Raw genomic sequence first — 27,133 nt, 5'->3', positions numbered from 1 at the left:
TCCATGGGCGTTCCTGGAACACATCGCCTGCAGACCCAGGGACAGCTGTGCTGGTTTAGGTGGGGTCCTCAAGGAGAGGTTTAGAGTCTCTGTTAGCAGGAGAGCCCCAGAGTCTGTGACTGCACCCCCCACCCCAGCTCTCTGACACTGGGTGTTGCCTTCCTAGAAGTCCTTGTCTCTGTGAAAACATGAATCGTGACTGCCCAGACTGACATCCCCACTTCTCCAGACCTTGCCTGCACCTGTGACACCTCCCGCTGTTCTGTCTGCAGGTGGAGAAGCGCCTGGAGCTGGTGAAGCAAGTGTCCCACAGCACACACAAGAAGCTCACGGCCTGTCTTCAGGGCCAGCAGGGGGCCGAGGCCGACAAGCGCTCTGTAAGTGCCTTCTGCTGCCCCCCCTGGGGCCTCATTTCTTGTGGCTGTTAGTGAAGCCCTATGTGTGTCTGTGAATCAGCCAAGCACACCTACTTTCTTGTTTCTGTAGAGTGAGGACCTTTCCCACAGTTCTTGTTCCTTAGCCCTGGTTAAAGTATTGCTCATTCCTCATGCAAGGTGAAGTCCCTCTCATCCTCCCCCAGGGTAGGACCACCAGGAGAATGGCACTGGCATGCTTAAAATCCCACCTGCAGGGAAACTTTATCCTCAGTGGTGGACATCTTTCCCCTGAGTCAGCTCATTCCTAGAGTCCATTAGCTTCAATAGTATCTTATGATTGCATAAGAAAAATCATACCATGGTTTCAGAGGTTACAAGTGACCTATAAAGGCCCTTGGAAACGGTTTTCACTGTAATGAGACAATAAAGAGAGTCTGCCAAATAAAGCTACTCTAACGTCTTTGTTTATAACCTACATCGGTAATAACAGGCGTTGTGTGATGTTCTATTTCACAGTCTTTGCTGTAAACCATCTTTACAGTCTCATTTCCCTCTTGACCCTAACTCCCTCGCTTCCACTGAAAAGATATTCTTAGACATTCACTCGGTTTTATTACGAGAGATTTTGCAAGCTAGGAGGACCTTTTCTCCTGCCTTGAGTGTACAGTCTCCGTGTTTTGTGTCTGTTGGATTTATTTATTTTTTTGACCTGAAGTTATTGTTGACTTCTGCTTGCTGTGGTCTCCTTGAATCCCTGAGCTGATGTCAATCTCACCTCTGTTGACAGTTGTGTAAAGCACCTATGCTTTCTCCTGTCTCCTGTTGAAGTACAAACACTGTTCTGTTAACTTTATCAGTCATTTCTTTTTCTCACTCTAGCCTTGATTTCTTCTTTCTTAATAATACAGATGATCATCCCTAATCCAAAATGCTTCATCCAAAATATTTTGGAGTTCAGATTTTTTTTTTCTTTTTGGTACTGGGGAGTAAATCCAGGGATGCTCAACCACTGAGCACATATCTAGCCCTTTTTTGTATTTTATTTAGAGACCTTGTTATGTTGCTGAGGCTGGCTTCGAACTTTTGCTCCTCCTGCCTCGGCCTCTAGAGCCGATGGGATTACAGGCATGTGCCACCGTGCTCAGCCTGGATTTCAGATATTTCAGTATTTGCGTGTACATAATGAGTTTTTTTTGGGGGGATGGGATACAAGTCTAAACACAGAATTCTTAGCAAGGGGACCTGTGGCAGTTGTTGGCAGGTCCTGAAGCTTGCAGCCATGTGTGTGCAGTTGAGTCTGCAAACTGGAGATCTATTTAGTTGACCTGGAAGAGGTTTGCAGTGGAAGGAGGTGCCCAAGCATGCGGAGATCAGGGATTTCACTGTACAGATTTTAACTGATCTTGTCAGTGATATCTTGGGCTGATCAGTCTTTATCATCATATGACTGAGTAAATGTTCTGAAAGTCAAAGAGCCACTTAAAGTTTAAAATGTTACTTTTGAAGTTAAAAGTATTTAACAGTCATAAAAAATTCCAAATCCTGACTCAAGAATTTTTTTTTCAGTTTTTTTTTTCCCTAAAACTGCACATCAGAAGATTTAATAGGAAACATGACACTTATGAATTGCCTCAAATACTGGAATGTGAGCTCAGTTCTTTGCGATGGTTAGGTAGGGAACTGTGTCAGGATCTAAAGAATAGGGGGAAAGGAAGAAGGATAAAAAGATGGAAAATAAATGAATATATAAAAGGGATCAGTTAAAGGGCAGAGGGAGAAATGAATGACCAAATACTGGCGATGGAAGTGGGGTGTTAAGCACGGTTCAGGAGATGGGCAGTCACCCTCTGCCAGCTGACGTGAGCAGGGGTCAGCGCCTCTCATTCCTACAGTGGTCACAGAGCCTCTCATTCCTACAGTGGGATTAGAAGGAGTAGATATCCATGCAGTCCTTTGCTTCCTGGGATGCATATGAATCATTGCTTCCTATTATTTCTCTTTTAACAAGCTCATTCGCTCTTCAATAGTTTAGTTATAATGTCAAATACTTAAAATTTTATCATACAGCTTTAGAAGTTTGGTGCTGAAAGTTATGGCTCGTTGCCGGATGGGAATGGGCACTTTTTCTGTCACTCTCTCAGTGACCATAAAGAGCATCATCCTTCTGTGGATATGGAGTTAGACCAGATTCCCTATGTAGGATGGAGAAGAGAAAGGATATGAATGAGGCTTCCATTTTGCCTCACTTAATTCAAGCTAATAATTGGTTGGTTTATAGGTTCTTAAGATTGTCAGGAGGTCATGTCCAGTAATCTGCTAGCATGTGCAAGTGTTTCTCCATCTTATTGAACGAATCTCAGAAAGTAGCTGTGTCCTATATTCAGGTCGGCGCTTCATGCTAGGAAGAGGAGCTCACTGGGAATACAGTGGTAGTTTTCCACCAGCAAGTGGCTGTTTGGAGCAAGCGAAGGATGGCAGCACTTTTAAAAAGGGTATAAATGCTTCCAGGACAGGTCCAGTGTGTGCTGAGTCCCCAGAGACAGTAAGGAATCTTGACTTTTTTTTTTCCCCCTTTGTAGTCCTGGGGATTTAACCACTGAGCTCTAGCCCCAGATGTTTTTAATTCTTGCTGAGTGGCCCAGGCTGGCCCCCAACTTGCAATCCTCCTGCTTCAGCTTCTCATCTCTGTGGCCACCCCATCTGGCAGGAGTATGATGTTCTCGAGAAACATAAAAGGTAGCCAAAGCGACTAGATCATAAGAAGAGGAAAGGGGCGTGAGATGGGACCACAGGGGACCTAATCATGCTTTCTAGGCCATGGTGGGGATTTGGATGAAATGCCTAAGATCGGTGGAAAGCCAAGGTTTTATGAGGGAGTGATATGATCAGATTCATAGATGATTCTGTGAGCAATGAATGAGTGGGGTAGGGACCGTGGGTAGAAGTGAGAGCCAGATAGACAAATATGGGACAGATCTAGGTGAAAGCCGTGGGAACAGGGAAGATGGAGAGAGAGAGAGATCAGCTTACCTGCTAGGTGCTGGAGGTAGAATACCCAGACCTGGTAATTGAGTGGATGTGGGGGTATGACAAGAGAGGAGGGGGTTCATATGCTTTGGCCTGAGTGACTAGTGAATCCATGAAGTTGAGATCACCCATCAGGGAAAACAGGGGAAGAGGACAAATGGCCTTTGAATCGAGATCCCCAGGAAGGGTGGCATTTCAAGCTCTACCAGAAGGATCTAGCAAAAGTCTGCCCACTTTCTCAGACCTGAATCTCCCACATGACTCTTTACTCTTCCCTCTTTCTATCTCAGAGTCAGACTTCCAGTAAATCCTGCCGACCCTCTTCCAAAGAATTTCTGTTTCATTGTAGCATATGCCACCCCTTTTCTGGGCAGCTGTCATTATACAGCAGTTCCTTCTGGGTGTTCCAGATATAGGATGTTCCATCCTCTATATCAGCCCATGAGTATTTAAAATGAAAATCAAATCCTGTCACTCTCTTGCCTAAATCCCACCAAAGGATTCCCACTGTAGAATAAAATCCGAACTGCTTTCTAGTTTTACATCTTTTACCTGCGTCCCTGTAGCCCAGCTCTTGCTCCCGTCCCTGTCAGTCATCCTTCTCTTGCTGTGTTGATGGGTTACCAAACCCACTGAGCTGCATCCCCCTTGGAGCCTTTGTGCTTGCTCTAGTCTTGATGGAATGCTCTGACCCACAAGTTCAGGCAAGCAACTTTTTTATTGTTCAGTTCTCTGCTCAAATGTCACCTTCTCAGCAAATCTTTTCCCAACTATCTAATGCACCGGCTCCTTCCCTTCCCCCATCCCACCACCTAACATGATTATTTTCTTCATAGCACAAATTAGCATCTGAAATCGCTGTGATCACGAATTTCCATCACTGATGTGTGAGCTCCATGGGAGCAGAGATCCCGATGTCTCTCTATTAGCTGTATCCTCAGTGCCTAAAACAGAGCCTACCCACTGGTAGGCAGTGATAAAAAACAGATCTGTGTCATGAATGGATGACCTATGAGTCATTTAGGCACAGAACCTGCCTAACAGGCTGCCTAACCAATTTGAACCCTTCCTATTCTGTAACAGACCATTTAGCAGGACGGCTCTGAGGTGATCTCTGCATCTGGCCACCCAAGGGCGAAGCTCAGCTCTAGACTGCTTCCTAATTTTGCCTGACCTTGAACAAGTTAATCACTTCATAAGCTTCAGTTTTCTCATTTCAAAAATGGTAATAACAAGGGTAATTTCCTGCCCAGTAGGGCTGTTTGACAGATCAGGAGGCAGTGCCTACAATTGCCTGGCACAGTGCTTAAGTGGATATTAAAGAGATACAAGGTGCTGGTTGCCATTGGTACTGCCCACTCTTAGGCTCAGATGGGCCATGGAGAACTAGTGAGCCCTGAGCAACTGTCCTGGGCTATGCCTTTGGGGGGCTAAATCATAAAAGTGCTTATTGCCTGGATTTAAACTTTGAGGACAATCGAAAGCAGTTTTTGGAGAAAAAGTTTGAGAGAGAGTGTTTGGGGAACCGAGCAGATACCAGAATGACACGTTTTGCTTGGGTCATCCTTCAAAGCATTGCTTATGCCCAAGGTAATGTTCAAGAGAATAGTCATCTCAGACTTTTCAGACTAATACATTCAAACTTGAGACAGTCTGTCTTTCCTTCTCTTATTTTTTAAAGTTCTATTCGAACTCTAGAGGCAGGGAAAAAGTTATTTTTAGTACCTTCTCTTTGATCCTGAAAAATCACTGGCCAGCATGAAGTTTGCTAAGATGTTCAGAAATATTCACCGAGGACTGGCAGCAGCTATTTCAGGGTGGACCCTTGGCAGCAGAGGTAGACAGAGTCCAGCAGCTCTTGCAGATCTTGGGGTGGTTTTCACCCTTTGAAGACTGGATGTCCTTCTTTCATGAAGTGGGGTGTGGGAACAAAGGATGAAGAGAGAGAAATAATACCTCAGAGCTGGGCGGTCAGTGGGTTACATAGGAATGCTGCTTTGTCTGGCTTCTCCTGAGCCCTCTATTGACTCTTGTGGACTTTCAGAAACAGAACTCATTCGTAGTTTATCAGGGGTTATAGTCCATTAACGTCTTATCTCCTGCCTTGGATTATGGATGGCCCTTTCCCTTGTCAATTCTTCCTTTGGTCATTTGGGGGTGTCTTTCCAATCTCCTATTATTAAAGCATCTATACCAATAAAAACTCTATGTGATTTCTGCTGAGTTTTACCCACTTGACCCTGCTTCTCCCACCCTGGGAATGGACTTCATGCCCTCTAAATTTACCTCACACTTCTCTCCTAGAGGCAGTTACACCATTGGTAGAGGAGTAAATACGTTGTCATCTTCATTCAGTGATCTGTGTAGCCATTAAAGCACATAAATAAAAGAGCGAGACAGCTGTATATGTGACAATAGGAATGATATGAAGATACCTCTGTGTGAAAAGGAAGCCCAGGCACAGAGGGGTATACCTAGTTAGGCTAACATTTGTGGATAAAAATACCCAATAAAAATGGATATGCAAACACACACACACAAAATTGGATCTTCTTAGAATATTGGTGGAAGGATACGTAAAAGTCTGGTCCCTGTCATGGTATCTGGTGATGGTGGATTATCTGATGAGAACAACTCAGAGGAGGGAAAGCGTTTTGGCTCATGGTTTCAGAGGTTCAGACCATGGTTGGCCAAATCCAGTGCTCTGGACCTGAGAGGAGTCAGAGCAAAGGGGATGATGGAGGAAAGCCGCTCAGTTCATGACAACCAGGTAGCAGAGAGAGAGAGAGGGAAGAGAAGGGGCTTCAGGGAGGATGTACCCCTCCAGGGCGCACCCCCAGTGACCCACCTCTTTTAGCGGCACCCACCAGCCTGCAGTTACCACCCATTCAGTGCATTTAGATTTCAGCTCTCATAATCAATTCATTTCACTTCCCGAAGGAGCATAAGAACCTTTGGCGGATACCTCATATTCAAACCATAATACGTACGCATCTATTTCCTACTCGGAAATTCATTTATTTGATATGGATAGATAAATAGATAAGTTAGAGAAAGAGAAATGTTATTCTCTTTGTTAAAATCTTGAGAATTAAAAGCAGTTGGAACAGAAAGAATTTTGTAGTACTTTGTCACTTAATGCTCTCCTCTTTGTCACATAAGAGCATCAAATGTCAGTGTGAGTGTTGAGTGACTAGAAGTAAGGTCACTTTCAAACGTTTTTGGTCTGAATTTTGTATGATTGACACTTCACCTGTTTGTTCTCTTGTTATTGACCCTCCAGGGCTCTGATCCACTTTAGGGTCCTTCACGATCAACTTTAGGGTCCTTCTGGGGCTGTTCTTGTTCTGTTGATATTGACCTCACACTTTGGTCACCTGTCACAGGCACAGTTTTCTGCTCAGCTCAGACTGGACCAATTAGACTAGTCTTTTTCCATATTTGAAAAAGCCCTACTCGCCTCCTGGGGTATTTTTCTGAAGGACATCGTCCTCGGCTATCTGAAGTCCTCTTACTCCGTGATAGGCACAGTCCTCCTTACTGCTTTGTCAAAATTTGAAGACATTCAGGAAACCAGAAGTCTTACCTTGAAGGCAGGTCATGGGGCTGTGAACATTTATCTCAAATCAAAATGGCCTTTATGTGACTGACCGATGTCCTGAATATACTGACATTCTGGTGGAGCATCTTAACTGGTTTTTAGGATATTTGAGGAACTTGGAAATTACACCCGGTTTCTCAGCCTTGGCACTCTTGAAATTTTGTGCCTAGTAATTCTTTGCTGTGCATCGTGGGACGGTCTCTACCCACCTGATGCCAATAGCATCTTTCACATTGTAACAACTAACCTCGTCTCCAGATACAGAAGGTAGAGCAAGAACAAAGTTCAGCGTGTTCATAACACATCGGCACAGCTGAGGAGTGATGACTGACAGGCAAGGAGGCCCATAGAGATACAGGTATAAGATGGATGTCCCTAGGACCAGGTCACCCTAGTTGAGAATCAGTACCTTAATCTATACCCTCTCTATGACCCTATATTGGGATATTAAGCCTGCTTTTGTTAAAAACACACTTTATTTGTCTATACTTTTAAAACATACTTTTGTGACCAGAAATGTTGGGAGGGTTTCCCCGTGCCACGTAATTCTTCTACTCTGAATCCTAGTTGGGTGTGAACCCTAGCTGGTTGTGCTACAATTCAGTTCAATTCGGACACTCTCTACCTGGAGTTTCTGTCACATCCCACAAGTGCAGGACTCAGTCCCACAAAACAGCTCCCTCCCTCTCACCTTAGATGCCAGGTGTGAACCCTGGCCTCTGGCATTGGTGATCAACCCTTCATAAGTTGAGGTTTCCGTGACCCCTCCTCAATTTGTATCACATGCTGGAATGGCTCACAGGACGTGTGTCAGTCAGCTTATTATAAACGGTATTACGAAGGGTTGAGCAGCCAGATGAAGAGGTGCAGGTGTTTATTCCCTGTCTTCCCTACTGGGAAGTTTCCAACAAGAGCAGTGCCTAGGTTGGCTCACTGCTCACTTCCATATAGCAGCTCTCTAGGAAAGGACACCAGGAATCTCTGGGCTGGACATTATGTGGCACCTTCATTTGAAGGATGGTCCATATGGCCACAAAGAGTGGAAAATGCAAGGATATGCCAACAGTCCGGACCTTGTTGATTTTCTTGTGCTGTCTACCTGCATGTGCTTTTGTGCTGGTTGGTCTTGGCTCCGTAAGGAGAGGGCTTTTTTTTTTTTTTTTTTTTTGGAGGGGGGTTTTTCAAACCCAGTGGGTGCTTAACCACTGAGCCACATCCCCAGCCCTTTTTATTTTTTATTTAGAGCCAGGGTCTCGCTGAGTTGCTTAGGTCCTCACTAAGTTGCTGAGGCTGGCCTTGAACTTGTGATCCTCCTGCTTCAGCTTCCTGAGCCTCTGGGATTGCAGGTGTGAGCCACCATGCCCATCAGGAGAGGGCTTTTGACATTTAGAAAGGGATGGGCCATGTCACAGTTTTTTAGTAGTAGTGTGCCTTTCCCTTCCCACAACATAAAATTTCCCCTTGTAGCTGGGCGTGGTGGTACAGGCCTGTAATCCCAATAGCTTGGGAGGCCGAGGCAGAGGGATTGTGGCTTCAAAGCCAGCCTCAGCAACTCAGTGAGATCTTGTCTCTAGATAAAATATTTCAAAAAGGGCTGGGGATATGGCTCAGTGGTTAAGCACCCCTGGGTTTATCCCCAGTACCAAATAAATAAATAATAACATTGTAAAGTGTACAGTGATCTTAACAATAGTATACACACACCCTAGTTGTAGGCCATTCTCATCATTCCAAAAGGAAACCCTGTACCCTTCCCTTCCAGCCCTTGGTAACCATGAATCTACTTTTTGTCTATATGAATTGACTTATCATGGATATTTCATATAAATGGGATCATACAATATGTGTCTTGTGTCTAGCACATATCACTTAGCATGAGGTTTTTCTTCAGGGCCATCTATATTGTAGCATGTGTCAGGACTTTGTTCCTTTTATAGCTGAAGAATATTCCACGGTTTGAATAGACCACATTTTGTTATTCATTCATCCATCTGGAGATGTTTGCATTGTTTCTACTTTTTGACTGTTACAAAAAAAATGCTGTTGTTCACACACATATTCTGTTTGTATGTCTGTTTTCACATATTTGGGGAGTGTATCCAGGAGTGGAACTGCTAGGCCACAGGGTAATGTGGTCCAGCCTATTGAGATACTACTAAGCTTTTCCACAGTGCCGTACCATTTTATATTTCCACGAGCCACACGTTTCTCCATATGCTCACCAATGCTTATTGTCTGTTTTTTAAATACATTAATATTGTTACATCCATAGTATCTCATGGTGACCTCAATTGTACTTCCCTAGTGGCTGATGAGGTTAAGCTGCTTTTCCTGTGCTAGCTGGCCACTTGCATATTGTCTATGGAGAGTACCTTTATTTTGACTTTCTTCACAGTGTAATTGTATGTGAACAGTTTTCTCTCTTCATCGAAATCTGCTTTGTTTGTGAAGTGGGGCTGATAGACTGAGAAAGAAGTTGAGTGTTGGAAAGTAATGCCTTGCTCAAGTCTTGGTTAACTTTGAGATGCTCTCCTTTTTTTCCTGCTTGCTGTTGTATTTTATTCTACAATGTAGTGTCTAAACCTTAGGCTTCTTTTCCAAAGTGATACCTTTAATTCAGTTTTAGTTTTCTGAATTTTGAGATCTCTTGGTACCTCCCATCATCATGTGCTCTGTTTTAGGTTTAAACATATTTAAAATCAGTTTGTCTCTTAGCTCACATGAAGTCTGACATAAAGTGCCTGACTTCTTGCCGTTGTAGAGTACCAGTGGGTGACCGCTAGAAATAATTCTCATGATGCTATTTGTTTCCTTTACAGAAAAAGTTGCCTTTGACGACCCTGGCTCAGTGTTTGATGGAAGGGTCAGCTATCCTGGGAGATGACACACTTCTTGGGTAAGGTATCACTCTGTGTGGGTTTGTGCCAAGTCTGGGTAAGTCCCCATCGTAACAAAGGGGACTAGAAATCCTCAGGAAGCACCGAGCACCCCTGAACTTCGGCCAGGAACTTTCATGGGAAAGGAGAAGGTGTTACCATGGAGAAATCAAAATCCTCTCACCTGGAGAGTTATAGTGTCTGTGCAGTGAGGCAAGTCCTGGTAGAGAAATTAACATAAAACAGGTGAAGGGCAGTTAAAACCCCCAGGCCTTCAATCCAAGCAAGCGGCCACCTCTCAGTGACTGATGTCAGAACTTAGCACCTCCCCCAGGAGAAGAAGCCTTGCTGGTGGTGAGCTCATGGTAAAGCACACTAAAAATAGTCTCCCCAGAGAGCACCACAGATTCTCCTACAGTCAGCACCGTCAGTACCCTAAGGACCTAAGGTAACATGACAGTATGGAATAAAGTGTAAAATAATGACTTAACGTGAAATTCCACATCAGCAAAAGGCAAGGAAGATCCTTGATGAAACAGTCAAATGATAGAAGGGGAGGAAAAAAAGAATGGGTGGAATTGAATAAAAACCAAGGAATGGATGTCTTAAAATCAAAGTTATTTATGCTGGTATTCTTAAAACTTGGCTGAGATTAACGGGAGGTGTCACAAACTGGTGAGCTTGGAGACAGATCTGAAGCTGACAGGGAGCAGGGGCACAATGAAGGACAGGAAGTAGGGAACAGGTGTCATTAGATGGAGAAGCATGGGGGAGGGGATGCACAAGCAGGGCACTGGGTCTGTAAGCAGTTCCTGGAGAACAAGGGTGGAGGAGGAGGAAGTTTGCAGTTGAATTTTTTTCTTTTCTAGATTGAAAGGAAAACACAGGATTTAAAGAACATCAAAAAGTCCCAGTTGAGATCAATAAAAAGAAATTCACCCCTAGACATAGGGTAGTAAAACTCCAGGTTATAAACAAAACAGAGAAATTTACAAATCAGTCAGAGAAAGAAGATCGTGACCCATAAAAGAGCCGTGAAACTGATAACAAACTATTCCTCAGCCAAAATAAATGCCAAGAGCTAACGGAGGAATATCTCCAGTAGTGAGGAAAATACAAGAAACCTAGAATTTTGCGATATCGTTATTCAAGGCACTAGGGAATGAAACTGAGAAAATTATGCTACATGCGTGCGCAAATATGGCGTGATGAACCCCACTACTCGGTATAATTACAATGCACCAATCAAAACTTAATAACAAAAATGTTTTTAAAAAATGAGGGAGGATTAAAGATATTTTCAGTCAAGGATTTACGACTTGCATAGTTCAGTCTCTTTACTACTATTTTCATGGTGTAAGTTAAGGCTTTATCAAATAGATTATGTACAGAGGAAAGTTGGGAAGTGCAAATAACAAGGAATAATTTAAAACTTGGTGAAGCGTTATAGGGAAGGGGACAATTTTTTTTTTTCCCTCCAACTGTTTGAGGTTCTTTGGCTGAGGTTCTGCAAATTGGGTTGACCAAAGACAGATCCATGACATAAGAGCATACACCTTTCATCAATATTGTTACAGGCATCCTAGGTCAGAGGCCTGACTCCAGGGTTCCCAACTAAGTGGGTCTAGCCATTCTTCCTAGAAAACCAAGCAGAAAAGGTCATGGTGAAAGTAGGAAAGGAAGCTAACCAATATGGCCCCTTTGGGAAGGCAAAGTGAGATCCAGAGTCTCAGCGCTGTCGTTGCTGTCTTTGGGTAGTCTTTGAGTTCTTTTCCCTTGAGGGGGCAGTTTTCACTGGCTCAGGATGCTGGTTTATCAGACCTGTGATCTGGATGGGGGTGATGACTAGGGACTTCTAGGCATCAGTTCAGGGTGCCTAGAAGCGTGCTGCAAATCTTGTCTCAGTCTTCAAGGGGAACAAGACAGATTAGGTAAACTTAGGGCTAATAAACCTTGTAGTGCTACTTTTTAGTGGAGCACTCCCTAAATGATGAACATGTAGATTACATGCAGAGCTGGAGAGGGGCGTGACCCAAAGATAAAGTAAGAAAAGAGACACGTATAAAATCAAGGCAGAGATGCCCAGCTTTGCCCTGCTTTGATTACTCGTAGGGCATCTGTGTGCCTAAGAGTCAGTACTTTTAGCCAAGGCATCTTTTCTGAGTCCCTGTTGTGATATGTGTAGCACATACACATGGGAGAACACAGTGATGAGTAACAGAGGAGTGATTGGAACGTGGGCTCATACAGCATCTTCACAGAAGAACAGTCATTTTTGGAGAAATGACAAGACAAAGGAAAAGGAGTTTCCTGGATGAAAGACTGTGGGAAGGTAAATCTATGGGGAACTAATGGAGTATAAGGACTAGTTAACTGGTGATGTCTTGTGATTTTCCTCTGGCTCTATCTTGGGGCTAATTAGGGCCTAAAGTTGTTGCCTGTGATTAACTTCTGTTGTTTCTGGTAGAGAAATATGTTTGTCAGTTTTCTGACACTATGACAAAATACCTGAGACGATCCATTTAAGAGGATGACAGAATTATTTTGGTTCATGGTTTTAGATGTTTCAGTACATGGTCAGCTGGCTCCATTGCTTTTGGGCCTGTGATGAGACAGAACATCATGGTGGGGGAGAACATGGCTGAGCAAAGCTACTTACTTCAGGATGGCCAGGAAGTAAAGAGAGAGGAAGAGACTGGGATTCCAACATCCCCTTCAAGAACGCGCCCGGATGCAGTGGCACACATTCCTGTAATCCCAGAAGCTCTGGCGGCCGAGGCAGGAGGATAGCATGTCAAAGCTAGCCTCAGCAAGTTAGTAAGGCCCTAAACAACTTAGAAAGACCCTGTGTCAGAAAGAAAGAGAAAGAGAGAGAGAGAGAGAGAGAGAGAGAGAGAGAGAGAGAGGGAGAGAGAGAGAGAGAGAGAGAGAGAGAGAGAGAGAGAGAAAAGTGTTAGGGATGTGGCTCTGTGGCTAAGCACCCCGGACCCAGGTTCAATTCCTGGCACCCCCCCCCAAAAAAAAAAAGCTTGCCCCCAGGGATCTGACTGCCTCTGATTAGGTTCCACATCTTAGTTTCTACCACCACCTTCCAATAGTGCCACGGGGTGGTGGCCAAACCTTTAACACATGGACCTTTGAAGGCCATTTAAGACTCAAACCATAGCAAGAAGAAAGGGGACACACTTTTGTATGTTTATGTTCCACTTTAGGCAAATAGAGGGAGGCAGAAAACTCTTTTTTAAAAAAAAAAAATCTGCTGCTTTTCAGTTGCATTCAGATCAAAATAATCTTATGCCAAAGAGGTGTATTTGGGGGTGGGGGGAGGCTTACTCTGTTGCCCTTAATGTAAAGAAAATAAGCATTGAATCAAAAGCCAGGAATGTTAGGGTGATTAATTCAGGGGGGTAGATGATAAGCAAAGTAAGACTAAAATACTAGATAATAATAACTTGAAACATCAGAGGGAGAGTCTGTATTACCAGATCTTACGTTGTTTAAAAGAAGACAGGAGGCTGAGATTGTGGCTCCGTGGCAGAGCACTTGCCTCGCACGTGTGAGGCCCTGGGTTTGATCCTCAGCGCCACATATAAATAAATAAAAAATAAAGGTCCATCGACAACTAAAAAATATTAAAAAAAAGACATAAAAGAGGAGTAGATATAGCTTCCAAACTAGTAGAAAGATGAAAAAGAATATAAATTGGAGGAAAAAGAAAACCCACAATAAAAACTATTAGAGGAACTAAAAGAGAAACAAGTAAGTGAAGGAAACCATGATAAATAGGAAATGGAGAATCATGATGAAAGCAGTTGCCGTGTGCATGCTGTAGTCATCAAAGATGACCAAAAAATAAACATGAAATCCTATTACGTGGTGTTCCCAAGAGGCTTGTCCAGGACACAGTGATTGAGCAAGGTTGGAAGTAAAGATCAGCGACTGAATACACATCCAATTTTATTTCCTTCCAATAAACTATATTAAAGAGTTATATATTTTTTTTCCTTAAAAGATATAAAACTACTGGGTGCAGTGTCTCACACCTGTAATCCAAGCTACTTGGGCAATGGAGGCAGGAGGGATTGCAAGTTTAAGACCAGCCTGGGCAATTTAGCAGGACCCTGACTACAAATAAAAGGGGCTAGGGATGTGGCTCAGTGGTAGAGCACCCTGGGTTCAATCTGTATGCAATACCATGCATAGAACACACATGCAAAAGCGCCCTAGCCACAGACCAAGCATGGTGGTGCACACCTGTAATTCCAGCAGCTTGGGAGGTTGAGGCAGGAGGATTGCGAGTTCAAAGCCAGCCTCAGCCATTTAGCAAGGCCCTGTCTCTAAATAAAAAATAAAAAGGATTTTATTTTTATTTCATTTTATAGGATTTTATTTTTGTTGAGGATGTGGCTCAGTCGTTAAGTGTTCCTGGGTTTCATCACTAGTACCTCACACACAGTGCATGTGCAAAATGATCTAACTACAGTGGTAAGGAAAACAAGAGAAAGTTTATCAGCCACATAACTTTGTGAGCTGTGAAGATCACCAACAGTGAGGAAGTGCTAGGGATGTAGCTCAGTTGCAGAGTGGTGCCTGGCCTCCCTTTTCACTCCTAGGAAGGAATGTCTGGTTCAGAAAACTGACCCCCAAGCCTAAAGTAGTATGAAGAGATCTGGCATAACATACACCAGAAAATGCTGACGGTGCTTAGGAATTGGTGGTACTGGGGACATTTGTCTTTGAGGGTGGAGTGGGTGAGTTAGGATAATGAATGCACGGGGGCGGGGGGCTTTTTAAGTGCCATATGACCACTGAAACCCTGCCCTCTGCACACCTCCTGGAAATGTCCCTTCCCCCAGACAGTAATGTCTGCAGGTTTACTGTTTCTTGGGGGTGAAAGGAAACATCACTGGATCTTGCTCGATAGATGCTGAGAGACTCCTCCATGCTCACTCCCCTCTTACCAGGCCCAAGGCTTTATCTCCAGGCAAGAAATTAGAGAGGCATTCTCTGGGAATCTGAGCAGCCCCAAAAGAAGGATCTGAAGCTTTCAGCACAGTGATGGAGGCAGTGCCCCAGTTAATGGCCGACCAAATCATCCTTCAGGCAAGCTCGCAGCCCACAAGTTTTCCTCCCTTACGCTGAATGCATTCTATGTTTGTCTCCACCTGGAATCTAAGCAGCCATCAGAGATTCCCAGATGTGTGAGGAAAGTCTTGAACCTGAATCCTGGAGACCAAAACAGTTCAGGGTGGGGGAAATGCCATTTGGATGAAATAGAGATTGTCTGGGGAAGGAGAAGATTTCAAGGCTACTATCATGATGTCAAGGGGTAAAAGAAGATGGTCTATCCATGGATTAAAATCAGGATATTAGTACAAGAAGTTTATAGGGAAGAAACATGCGGAGATCAAAAACAAGTTCATAGAAATGAGGAAAAAGATGAGAGCAGATGTGAAACTCTCAGTAGAAGGTTTGACGATAATTTGGAGGAAATTACCCAGAAAATCAAGCAAGAAAACAAAGACACAGCAAATAGAAAAAGTTGGAAAATTAGAGGACTAATCCAGGAAGACTTTGCCTTGAATAACAGGAGTTCTTAGAAAAGTCAAGAATGAAATGATATTAAAAGTTATTATTGTAGGGGCTGGGGATATAGCTCTGTTGGTAGAGTGCTTGTCTCACATGCACCAGGCCCTGGGTTCAATCCCCAATCCTACAAAACAAACAAAAAATAACCAAAAAGTTATTATTCTAAAAATGATTCCAAAGCATTTTCCAGACTTAAAGTTCCTGGATTTCTATATTGAAAAGGCCCATTGAATTCCCAATATAATGGGAAAAAAATTAAACCTATGCTGAGACTCACAATTATGAATACGGGTATCAGAAGATTTTATTCCTGCTAGGAAAAAAAAAAAAAAATGTCGTATTTCAACAAGCCAGAATTGTGAATACTTCCCGATTCACAATGAATCTAGAAGATTCTTAAGAAGTGCCCTCAGAATTCTGAAAGAAACACTGCTCAGCCTCGAATGCAATATTCCTGCCCTAGTGTCAATCTGTGTGAGGGCAGAGGACAATATTGTGATACATGGGATCTGAAAACTTGGCTTCCCGCACACTCTTTGTTCTCAGGGAGGGAAGGCATTGTGAAGATGTAACCAAGAAAGACATAAGATAACAGGACATCCAGCACAGGACACAGGGACAGAGAACCCTAGGAAATGCTGAAGAAAGATGTCGGGATGATAACTGTACCCTAGAGATAGGGGGAGAAGCCAAGAGAATTTGGTCAGAATTCCTTCACGTCAGAGGTGGTTCACTATCTTAAGAGACAAATTAGGAAAGTGTCAGGGATGTTAGGCTTCACATGTACACAAAACATGAAACAAGCAAACTGAAACAAGGAATTATTCACTCCAGGGAGAGCAGATAAATGGGCAGGAAGGACCAGCTCAACACCCCCCCCCCCCCCAAACAGGCTGAGTAGACCTATGTGAAATGCTTGGGAACAAGTTTTTCTGATTTGGGATTTTATCAGGAATTTGGAATATTTGCATAGGTTTATTTACAAAAACCAGTTAAAACATCTCTAATCTGAAAACTCTAAATCTACAGTGCTCCAAAGTCCAAAACTTTGAAAACTGCAGGTTTTTAAATTAGGAATCATACCCTGTAATATAGTCAAAATATAAATACTGAATATGTACTGATATAAATATTAATGGAGGGAGGGTAAATGTAATCAAAGATAAAGTCTTATTTTTCATAGTTGATGGTCAGTAGCTTTAGGACAGGGCTTTAGCTTAAGGTTTTAAAAAATTAAGAAGTAAGCTGGGTTTGGGGGTGCAAGCCTATCATTCCCAGTGGCTCTGGAGGCTGGGGCAGGAGGATCAGAAGGTCAAAGCCAGCCTCAGCAATTTAGCCAGGCCCTATGCAAGACCCTGACTCAAAAAAAAAAAAAAAAATTAAAAGGGTTAGCGATGTGACTCAGTGGTTAAGCACCTCTGGTTCAATCCCTGGTACTTAAAAAAAAAAAATCAATAAGTAATATTAGACATATAGGGGTAAGGACCAGAAAATCATATAAAAGACACCATTAAAAAGTTACAAAGATAAAACCACAATCTGGGAGTTGACATTTGCAACGAGGATGAAAAGGTGTTAGAATCTAATCTACATTCACCAACTTATGTGCAAGTGTCTAAAGAATTTCTAGCCATGGGGCTGGAGATGTGGCTCAAGCGGTAGCGCGCTCACCTGGCATGCGTGCGGCCCGGGTTCGATCCTCAGCACCACATACCAACAAAGATGTTGTGTCTGCCGGGAACTAAAAAATAAATATTAAAAATTCTCTCTCTCTCCTCTCTCCTCTCTCACTCTCTCTTTAAAAAAAAAAAAGAAAAAAAAAAAGAATTTCTAGCCAGGAACGATGGCACTCGCCTGTAATCCTAGTGGCTGAGGCTAAGGCAGGAGGATCATGAGTCCAAAGCCACTTAAAACTTGCAAGGCCCTAAGCAACTCAGCGAGACCCTGTCTCTAAAAATAAATAAATTTAAAAAAAATGCCAACATAAAAAAAAATTTAAAAACAAACAAAAAAGCTAGGGATGTCTCAGTGATTAAGGCCCCTGGGTTCAATCACAGTGCCAAAAAAAAAATTTTTTTTTTTTTTTTAAATCTCTCCCCCCTGACTTTTCCATGGGATAATTAACTGCCCATCTTGTACTAATTAAATCTCCATGGCTTAGGAGCAAGGGAGTTTTGGTATGTGTTTGAAGATGTTGGTGTGTTAGTGGGTCAATTGGGTCAATCTTAACTAGTTTCTCCAGGATTCCCAGGGGATGGATTAAAAACATCTGGTTCTTTTTAGGTCTGTGGATTAGACGTACATGGATCTATTTTATCCACATTTCTGTTATGTTTTCCCAAAATGTCCCCTTTTGTTCCAGGCACAAAGGGAGTCCTCAGCACTGTTTGGAGGAACTGATAATTTCAGAAATGAAGACAGTTGGATCAGGGAGTCACTGGCTGCTGTGGGAATCAACTGGCTTATTGACATAGACTTGGGCAAAGTTGACCCCCCGCAGGGAGGTGATGGGAGCATAACTCGGGCAACATTGTTGTCTTCAAGGATGTTCAGTCTTGTTTTTCCCCCCTTTGTTACAGGAAGATGCTGAAACTCTGTGGAGAGACAGAGGACAAGCTGGCTCAGGAGCTGATACATTTTGAATTGCAAGTGGAGAGAGATGTGATTGAGCCCCTGTTTCTGCTGGCTGAGGTGAGAGGCAGGAATGAGGCCAAGGCCACGTGACCCTGGGAGGGCCCAGGGGGAGCTGCTGAGCTCACCCCTCCTGCAGCCTGATTGCTATTTCCATCCCGTTCCTCATTCCATGACCTTCTGTCTTTCATAAGGAATCATCACCACCTGGCCCCATGGTCAGGGTTCCCAGATATAGCAGCCCTTGTCACACTTCACCACGGCTCCCCCTCATATGCAGCCTCCTGTGTTGCCATTCTGATGGGTAAAGATGTAAACATGGCTGCTTCACTTCCTTTCCTGCTCCTAGTCCTGTCTGACACCCCCCCGCCACCCCCTTAACCTCTAGTGACCCGAATGGCCTGCTGTCCTCAGAGGGAATCTGGGACCTGCGAGGCCTCTTGTGGGTGATGTTTACGTGATCTTTTCTCTTTAGACTTTAAAGTACACTCCATTAAACTATTTAACTATCAAGCTAGCTTCATGTCTGTATAGCAGATTTGCTGACTTCTACCAAGTGCAATTTTACCAAGAAAAACCAGAGATAGTTGGGGAGTTTGATTTGCCTAGGACCCTGGGCTCCTCCCAGTTGTCTTTAATCAGCCATATGAGACCTAAGCAATGCACTACCTGTGCACAGTTGGGCATCCCCAGCTTTACGTGGCTCTTGAGTATTTTAAACATGGTTAGTGCCACACAGTGCAACTCAGTTTTTAACTTTATTTAATTTTTGTTAATTTAGATTGAGTGTCACAGAGTTGCCTGTGACTGGAGGCCACGGTGCTGGGCAGCATTGCCCTCAACCATGTCTGGCTTCCTCTCTGGATCACCCCTAGGTTATCCACATCCACATCTCCGATTACCTAGAGGTAATCGGAGAGGAAAGTCCTAATTTTGTAATACTTTGACATAGGTTGACATTCAGACAGAGGTAGAGATAATTACTTAAGGACTTAGAGGTAATCAGAGAGGAAAGTCTTAGCTGTAATACTTTGACCTAGGTTGACATAGACCAGCTCTAGGGTTCTGGGTTCCATCCTGTGGCTAGGCATCCCTTAGCTTGGAACATTCATGAAAGACTCTATGCTCCTCATAAGGCAGGATAGGACAGAGTTCTGGCCAAAGCCCGAAGCAACCCCGGAGCAAGGATGATCCAGAAACAAGGCCGATTCTACTGCATGACCTGTAGGAAGACACGCCTTGCTCCCCAGCCTTGCTCTGGACCCGTCCACAGGCACTCCAACTCCCCCTTGGTGCAGGAAGTTGGTGCTCTCAGCACCCCACCTCATCCCTGCTCCACAGAGTGAATGGAACACTTCAGGGAAGGTTGGGTTTTCCTCACATTTTCCATATATATATATATATATATGAAAAAGAAAATAGCCTGAGATGATTTTAGTTCAATTTACGGCCAATTTTCTTTTTTAATTCTCACATCCTGCCCTACTTTTGCTGGGCCTGGAACCAAAATCCTGCAATGGAATGTTCAGGGAAGTCATTTTTAGAAAGAAAAATATAAAAAGAGCATCCACATACAACCAAGTTGGAAGTACTCATCACAGAGGAAAACCAGGATGGCAATGTTTATTCATTTATTTACTTTGGAAAAAAAATCTTACTTTATTTCTATAAATATACAAATATGCCTACTTTATTCATGCAAATATAAAATGTCTCTGCTCTTGCTCTTCCTCCTGGCGTCTCAGATCTCCTGAGGCCAGTGCTCCTTCGATTCCCACTGTTTGTTTTTGGAGTTAGGTAGGAGTGTCAGACGAGACTTTTCAGCTCCCTTCTCCTGAGGCCCATGCTCTTTCCATTCCCACTGTTTATTTTGAGTTAGGTCTGAGTGTCAGCTGTGACTGCTCAGCTCCCTTCATTTCTGTCCCGTTTTTGCCCTGGTGAAAGTAGCAAGATGTGGTCAAGCCTCTCTTTTCTGGCTGCAGTGTGGCCAGGCCTAGGAGAGCAGGGGAGCCCAGAACTTCTGAGATGGTCAGAGTTGAAAAGGGGCCCGCAGGTGTCCAGAGAAGAGACAACAGTGTATAATTCAGGATGAAGAATCAGGAATGTCATCTGATATTGGCCAGAGGAGACTGCGGTAATCAGGTTTCCATGATTGTGACAAGATACTTGAGAATATTAATTTAAAAAGAAGAAAGGTTTATTTTGGCTTATTTTTTATTTTTTTAGAGCTTTTATTTCATGGTCAGTTGGCTCTTGTTTTGGGGTCTGTGAAGAGGCAGCACATTATGGCTGGAGTGCATAGTAGAGCAAAGCTTTTCACTTGGGGGAGGCTTGGACGCAAAATCAGAGATAGGAAGGGGTCGGCATTCCCAATACTCCCTCCCTGCAGTAACTTAACTTCTTCCAACTAGATCCTGTCCCCCCAAATTGCCCCAGGCCTTTTGCATATGGACTTTTGGGGAACATTTAAGATCCAAACTGCAATAGGCACAAAATTTCATTCATGGAAGGTGAGTAAATTTATGTAGTTCTAACGAACAGCATAATGTGTCTCTAAGTAATAACACTGTATTATGTATCTGAAATTTGCTAAGAAGGTAGATCTTAAGTGTTCTTATGGTGTGCATGCACACACACAGTGTTGCAGAGGAATAACATGGTAACTATGCAGGGTGATGGATATGTTCATTAGCTTGATGATAGTAATCATTTCACGATGTGTACATATCAAAACATCAGGCTGTACACCTAAAATACCGACAGTTTCTGCTTCTTCACAATTATTCACAATTAAGCAGAGGAGGCAAGAAGGCATTCCATCTGAAAATGAGGATCAACACACTACTAGAAAACTTGCTGTGTGCCTGCCAATAGTTCTTAAAGAATTGTCATAAAGAATAGTTCTGAAAGAATTTTTCATGAGCTTCAGTTCATGTGTCTCATTTTCTGCAACCGCAGGTGGAAATCCCAAATATTCAGAAGCAGAGGAAGCATTTAGCAAAGTTGGTGCTGGACATGGATTCCTCACGAACCAGGTAGAATTTTTTGGCTTTTCTTTTCTGCATGTCTGGGAGTAGTGACCACGTTTCGGGTGGTGGCTGGTTTGTGTGGGTGAGCATGATCCATCCTTCACTAGGTTGTTTTTTTTTTTTTTTTTTTTTTTAATATCTGGTGCAAACCAGGCACTGGAGAAGTAGACACACTGGGTCCCTGCTCTTGCGGAGGCTGCAGTTGGGTTTGGAAAAAGATATCGGGCACGTGAACAAACAGGGCAATCTCAGGCAGTCATAAGCCATAATGTACAAAGTAATTCTAAGGGGAATGGTGCAGACAGAAGTATCAACATGAAGTGGGGTAAAATGAGGCTTTTATTGAGAACATGTCAGTTGGTCTAAAACTTCAATGGTGAGGAGGAGGCAGCCATGCAGAGATCTGGTGCAGATTGTCTATAGCAGAGGGAACACCCAAGTGCATCCTGAGGTAGGGGTAAATGTGGCATATTAAAGATGCAGAAAGAAGACCAGCATGGCTGGGGTGGAGGGAACAAGAGGGGATGTGGTAGAAGAGAAGATGCAAAATGTAGGATGGATGATACATCATCGCTCTAGTATGGGAAGCGTTCCTAGTTCTGGGGATTACTGCCCTTCTGAACTTGGTGGTATAGGTAGAGATCCCTTCTGTAGTCATCCTGTAAACCCGAGGCCCTTCTGAGAGAACTTCACATCTTACAGGACTGTTCTAACCTGCTTCTCAGAGTCCACCAGAAAATCCCTGTAGCCTGGGAGTGCCAGAGGCCCCGAGATAGCACTGACTGGCTGTCATCTGTGGAGTTGTACTGTTTGCCCTTTGGTCTTATGGGGACGGGGGCGGGGGCAGGTACCACTAGCACGCACAAGTGAATTAGTGAAAGTTCCTGCGTATTCACCTGGAAGGAAGTGTTTACTTCTCCCTTAGGTCATGTAAATCTTCATTATGTCCACATCTCATTTTATTTTTTTCAAAATGAAGAAACAAAAACAGAATGTGCTTGGGTGAGAGGATATGGGACAAAGTCCAGCCATAGGACTCTGAAGGTCAGGTCCTGAGATCCCGATCAGCTACTTTCTAGATCTGTGACATGGATAAAGTCACTTAATCTCCCAGAATATCCTTTCCCTCACCTGTAGCATTCGTGGGCAGACCTGAGAATGTTGTTTTGAGTATCAAATGAGGTGAAGGAAGTCACATCACATCCCAAGTACTTTACGAAAGGAAGCCCGAACTAGCGCTACTTGGTGCCCTGGATTTCTGCGCCTGGAACAGTGAAAGGCACAGGGCAGTTTCCCAAGGCCAAAAATAAAACAGGTAAAACCAGCAGAACAACAAGAGTTCCCTTAATGAGTGTGATTTCCCAGACCTCAATCCACCTGAAGGATTTTTGCCATCGGTGCCTATAAATCTTTCAAAAGTAGTTGATTAATTTTCAAAATGAATCTATTTTTAACAGGAATCTGATAGCACTGCCATGCATTGGGAAGCGGTGCCCTCGGTCCCCAAAGAATGATGGCAGTGTACCCGCAACTTTAGTAGGAAGAATTATCTTTCCGCTCTTCAAGCTTCAAAGCTTGGACTCTTCTTGGGCCATGTTCAGTCTCCCTGTTTCTTCTCTGAAAGGAAAGTCCGACTCTTTTGAGTCTCTTTATGGAAAGGATGGGCTGAGGAGACTGCCGAACCTTGAAATGCATGGTTCATGTTGCTTTGCCCAACAGTTTATTATCTGTACGATTTTTTTTCCAAGTTCCCCCCTTGATATTTTGTTACTATCATAACTCTGTTATAATGTATATTAATATATATTGCCAATAAAATTCCCTAGAGAGAGGGTAAGGGGGGCATGCTTTTGAAGTACCAGGGTATTGACTAAAGGACAAAATTTAGTGGGGTGGGGGAAGGATAGGGAATAAAAGATAATGGGAAATATCTTTATTTTAATCTACATATATAAAATATAATTCAGATGTTTTTTTTAAAAAAAAAAACCAAATTTGCAAAGCCATACAAATCAACTTATCATTTATAGTTACTTTATATGTGTCTATGTGATATATTATATGTGTGTGTGTGTGTGTATGCAGAAACACATACACACACATACATAGACGCCAATTGGTTGCTTTTTCTTTACATAGTGGGAGTCAGAAGGTGGTTGTAACTTGATTCCATAATCTCCATGGAGTATTCACATTTTTATTATCTTAAATAAAAATTAAGTTATACCATCTCTTATTTGCCAGAAAACCCCACAATACTAAGGTAGAGAGGCGTTAATGAGCCACGCCATCTGTGTAGGGCAGACCTTTATAAGAAAGTGTCACTCGGGGATTCTCACAGATGCTTTTCTGCCCAGTTATTTCAGCTTAAATTTTAAAATCAGTTCCAGTAGAATACCTCCTCTCTCATTTGCCCTTAATGCTTATCTTGGAATTAGGAATCTTTCCTAGGACATGTGTCTATCCCTGGAGCTTCAGGCCAGCTTGAGATCCCAAAGACTTTTTTTAAAAGTGATTTTCCCATGGTTACATTCTTTAAGTGACAGAGAATCCTTTATTTTGCTATTAACAAAGACACTTTTGCTTTGCCTTTTTTTTAGTGTCCCTTCTATCATAGAGCTCTGCGCTCTTATGTTGTCCCTGTTGGTAACAAAAGGGAAAAGAAAAAAATCAGGTAGAGAAAACCCCTAGCGATTAGACTCTTTGACGCTCAAGATGAGGGGGCCGTTCCACGTTTTGTCCCTGCGTTGGAGGCTGCAGACTGGTGGTCTGAGAACCAGAGATGGTGCACACAGAGATGTGTGTTGTTTGGTCTACAGCGTTGGCCTGCAGGGGGTTTAAAAGACATCATTTTTATCTCTTGTCACATTTCCTAAGGGGAGTTCACATGAAAATTTCCACATGCTCTCATTATTTGAAACACCTTGGCAGCCCATGACCCACGATTCTACCTGGACCCTCCCAGCCTGGACCAGAGATTGGGCAGCAGCCCAGGCAACACCTCCCCTCCCCCGCCCTCCTGAATTGGCCAGAGTGAAGCCAGGCTTGGCTGCCATTTGTCATCCTGATCACGCTATTGTTCTTCTTCCAGCCTAGAAATAGCTCTATTACAAGTAGAAAAGGAAAGAGGCCCCTGGTCGAGTTTTCAGGATAGTGGCCTACTTGGCTCCTTTGGCCTACTTGCTGGCCCGAGTTCACAGACTTTCCAGAGAGGCCCTCGCTACTGAGCCCTGCTTTACCTACTCCTTTCTACTGTCACTAGAACCTTCTTTCCGGGTCTGCGTCTGGTAATTCCCTGATGATGACCTAGGAAACAGAACTATTTACATGTCCTCCTAACATTTTCGAGTGACTTCCTAGGAAGACCAGTATTCTCCCCACAAAGATACCTTTTTAAGTAAATATAAATTGTCACTGTGACCAAAATACCTGACAAGAAAAACTTAGAGGAGAGGAGATTTATTTTGACTCACAGTTTCATGGGTTCAACCCACAGTCGGCTGGCTGCAAGGCAGACACAGAAAAGCCGTTGAGCTCATGGTAGCAGGGAAGTGGGGTGCGGCAGAGCACCCCCAGTGACTTTCTTCCTCCAATTAGGTGCTCCCCCATTCAGCTGTCGATGGATAAATTCACTGACAGGTCAGAGCCCCAGGATCCAATCACTGCCTAACGGCCCCACCCTTGAACCTTGCTGTGTTGGGGACCATGCTTTCTCATGAGCTTTTGGGGACATTCCAGTTCCAAACCATAACACGAGGTATCTAATTGTGAATGTGTAGTTGTTTTGTGTTTCCTGTTGGGGATTTTTGCTTTCAGATATGTTTTTCATCTTTATTGGCATATCTTCTCACTTAGTATCCATTATTGGCTTCAACCAAAGTAGGTGAATTTCCAAACTCAGGTTCTCACGGGGAATGTAAATGAATAGCAGAGACTGTGCTTTAAGGCAGTGAGTTGTTTTGAAATATATATTATATTATATATATGTAAATTTATATATATGTATATGTCTAGAAATACATTACTGTGGTCAGCTGATTAAGTTTCAGACATCTCAGATCAAAAGTCAGTGAGGTGATGGATGTTTATTAACTTGATTTGATCATTCCACATTGTATGCTGAGCTTAATGGCTCAGCATATCACAGTGTCCCATAAATGTATGAAACTCTGATTTGTCAGTAAAAATAACATTGATTTTCAAAAGACAGCCAAAGCGATTGTCATTTGGCCTTAATATTTGGAATCCAATAGGAAAACAGCGTCTGACTCGGGGGCTGCTTGTCCTTTGTGGAGGGCAGTCACTCCTCCGCTGTGGGCAACAGTTGGGATGTGGAAATGTGAGCCCCCTTTCTCATGATGGAGGACTTGGTCCCTTTTCATTACTTCTCCTTTCTGGTGAGAGTGCTCAGCATTCATTCCCACAATATCCCGAGGGCTCTGCCTGTCTCACTTCTCTCCTCTTTTTCTCCTCTTTTCCATCAGGTGGCAGCAGACCTCCAAGTCTTCAGGTCTGTCCAGCAGCTTACAGCCTGCGGGTGCCAAAGCTGATGCCCTCAGGGAAGAGATGGAGGAGGCTGCCAACAGAGTGGAGATTTGCAGGGTACCTGCCCTCCTTACTCCTCTGACCTGGGGAAGACTGGGGAACCCTCAGGGATTTCCTTTTCTCTTCACTGGAGTTCTCTTAAAACTTATCAGTGAATCCTTAATTGGACTAAATGTCCCCAAACTTGCCCGCCAGCTAGCATGTCCCAGGAGTCCAGGAAGAACCCGGAGTCGGGACTCTGATGGTGACCTAGCATTGGATTCTCATTGGTGATTGTCATTTGGCCTTAATATTTGGAATCCAATAGGAAAACAGCGTCTGACTCGGGGGCTGCTTGTCCTTTGTGAGAAAACGACCTTTGTTTCTGTGGGAAACTTTTGTAAGACATCTGAGTCTCAAAAAAAAAATAAATTGGAAGCCACACAGGACAATTGAGAATTTAGACTACCGAGGAGCCGTGCCTCACCATGACACACAATTGTTCCTGTCCTGTAGTGTTTCCTAAGTCACCATATTACCCATCCTGTGTGTCCTGGGAGGTGAGGACCTCTGGAGTCGAAATGCTAGCCATGGAGATAGTTACAGAGAAAAACTTCCCACTTTCAGGGGACAGTGGGCCACGATAAGAATTAGGACTGTGCTTGTGGAGTGAAGCCCTACATGGTGCCGCGTCACGATTCCCATCTCCTTTCCCCACACACATCTTGGAGGACTGAATTAGCAGTACACCATTCATGGTTCTCGTGTGTGTGTGTGTGTGTGTGTGTGTGTGTGTGTGTGTATCTGGTTACATGCATATGTGTCAGTTTGGGTTTCCAAGGAAACCCAAACTGTATTTAGATCCCAAAATATCATGTTTCTATAACTCTTCTGGGCTCCTGTTATCTTTGTCGCACACAGTTTTAAAGAAAGTAACCACTTTGCATGCAGGAACCCCTGTACTTTACAACTCTCTCTAGTCTTCTTAGCTTCCGCTTGGCTTATTCTTTTCTAGCCACTCTGTGCAGGTGGCTTTGACTTTGCATTCAGACGACATTCAGAATCGTATAGACTTTCTCTTTGGCATTAGAAACATTGAAAGATTTTTAAAGAATTCATCATCTCCCAGCCTAGCCTTCTGTGGAACTAAGCAAATTGAGGCCAGCACGTCAGATGTAGGATGCATTGTGAGTAAAGCAGATTTGTTATGTGAACTCCTGGGTAAATGGCACATATCTAGCTGGTGTGCTATTCCTGAAGTATAATTCTTCTCCCTTTTTGATTTCCCTTTTACTCTGTGTTCTTTAACTGTTTACCATAAATAGATATTCTTCAGTTAAGAACATTAAAATATATATATATATACATTTTTTTCCTATACATGGAATATACAAGTGGAGAGGCTGAATGAGAATGTCCAAATACACCAGAATGAAAATGAGTTACCTTGGGGCTGGGGATGTGGCTCAAGTGGTAGTT

At 43.4% G+C, this 27,133-nt stretch overlaps 1 protein-coding gene across 7 annotated transcripts in view; it reads left to right on the top strand.

The window, feature by feature from the left end:
- The window catches only part of ARHGAP44 (Rho GTPase activating protein 44), a 169,898-nt gene that overhangs the window by 86,139 nt on the left and 56,626 nt on the right, over positions 1 to 27,133 (top strand). For all 7 annotated transcript variants that reach the window (XM_081270539.1, XM_081270538.1, XM_081270537.1 and 4 more), the window contains exons 3-7: positions 273 to 377; positions 9,825 to 9,901; positions 18,050 to 18,161; positions 21,060 to 21,136; positions 25,615 to 25,732. In XM_081270539.1, coding sequence (XP_081126665.1) covers positions 273 to 377; positions 9,825 to 9,901; positions 18,050 to 18,161; positions 21,060 to 21,136; positions 25,615 to 25,732 — 489 coding nt within the window. The remainder of the gene's footprint in view (positions 1 to 272; positions 378 to 9,824; positions 9,902 to 18,049; positions 18,162 to 21,059; positions 21,137 to 25,614; positions 25,733 to 27,133) is intronic.

This window comes from Spermophilus citellus (assembly GCF_964194105.1).
Source record: "Spermophilus citellus genome assembly, chromosome: 17".
Lineage (NCBI taxonomy): Eukaryota > Metazoa > Chordata > Mammalia > Rodentia > Sciuridae > Spermophilus > Spermophilus citellus.
Note: the sequence above shows the minus strand (reverse complement) of the source record. Positions and strands in the feature narration are given on the sequence as shown.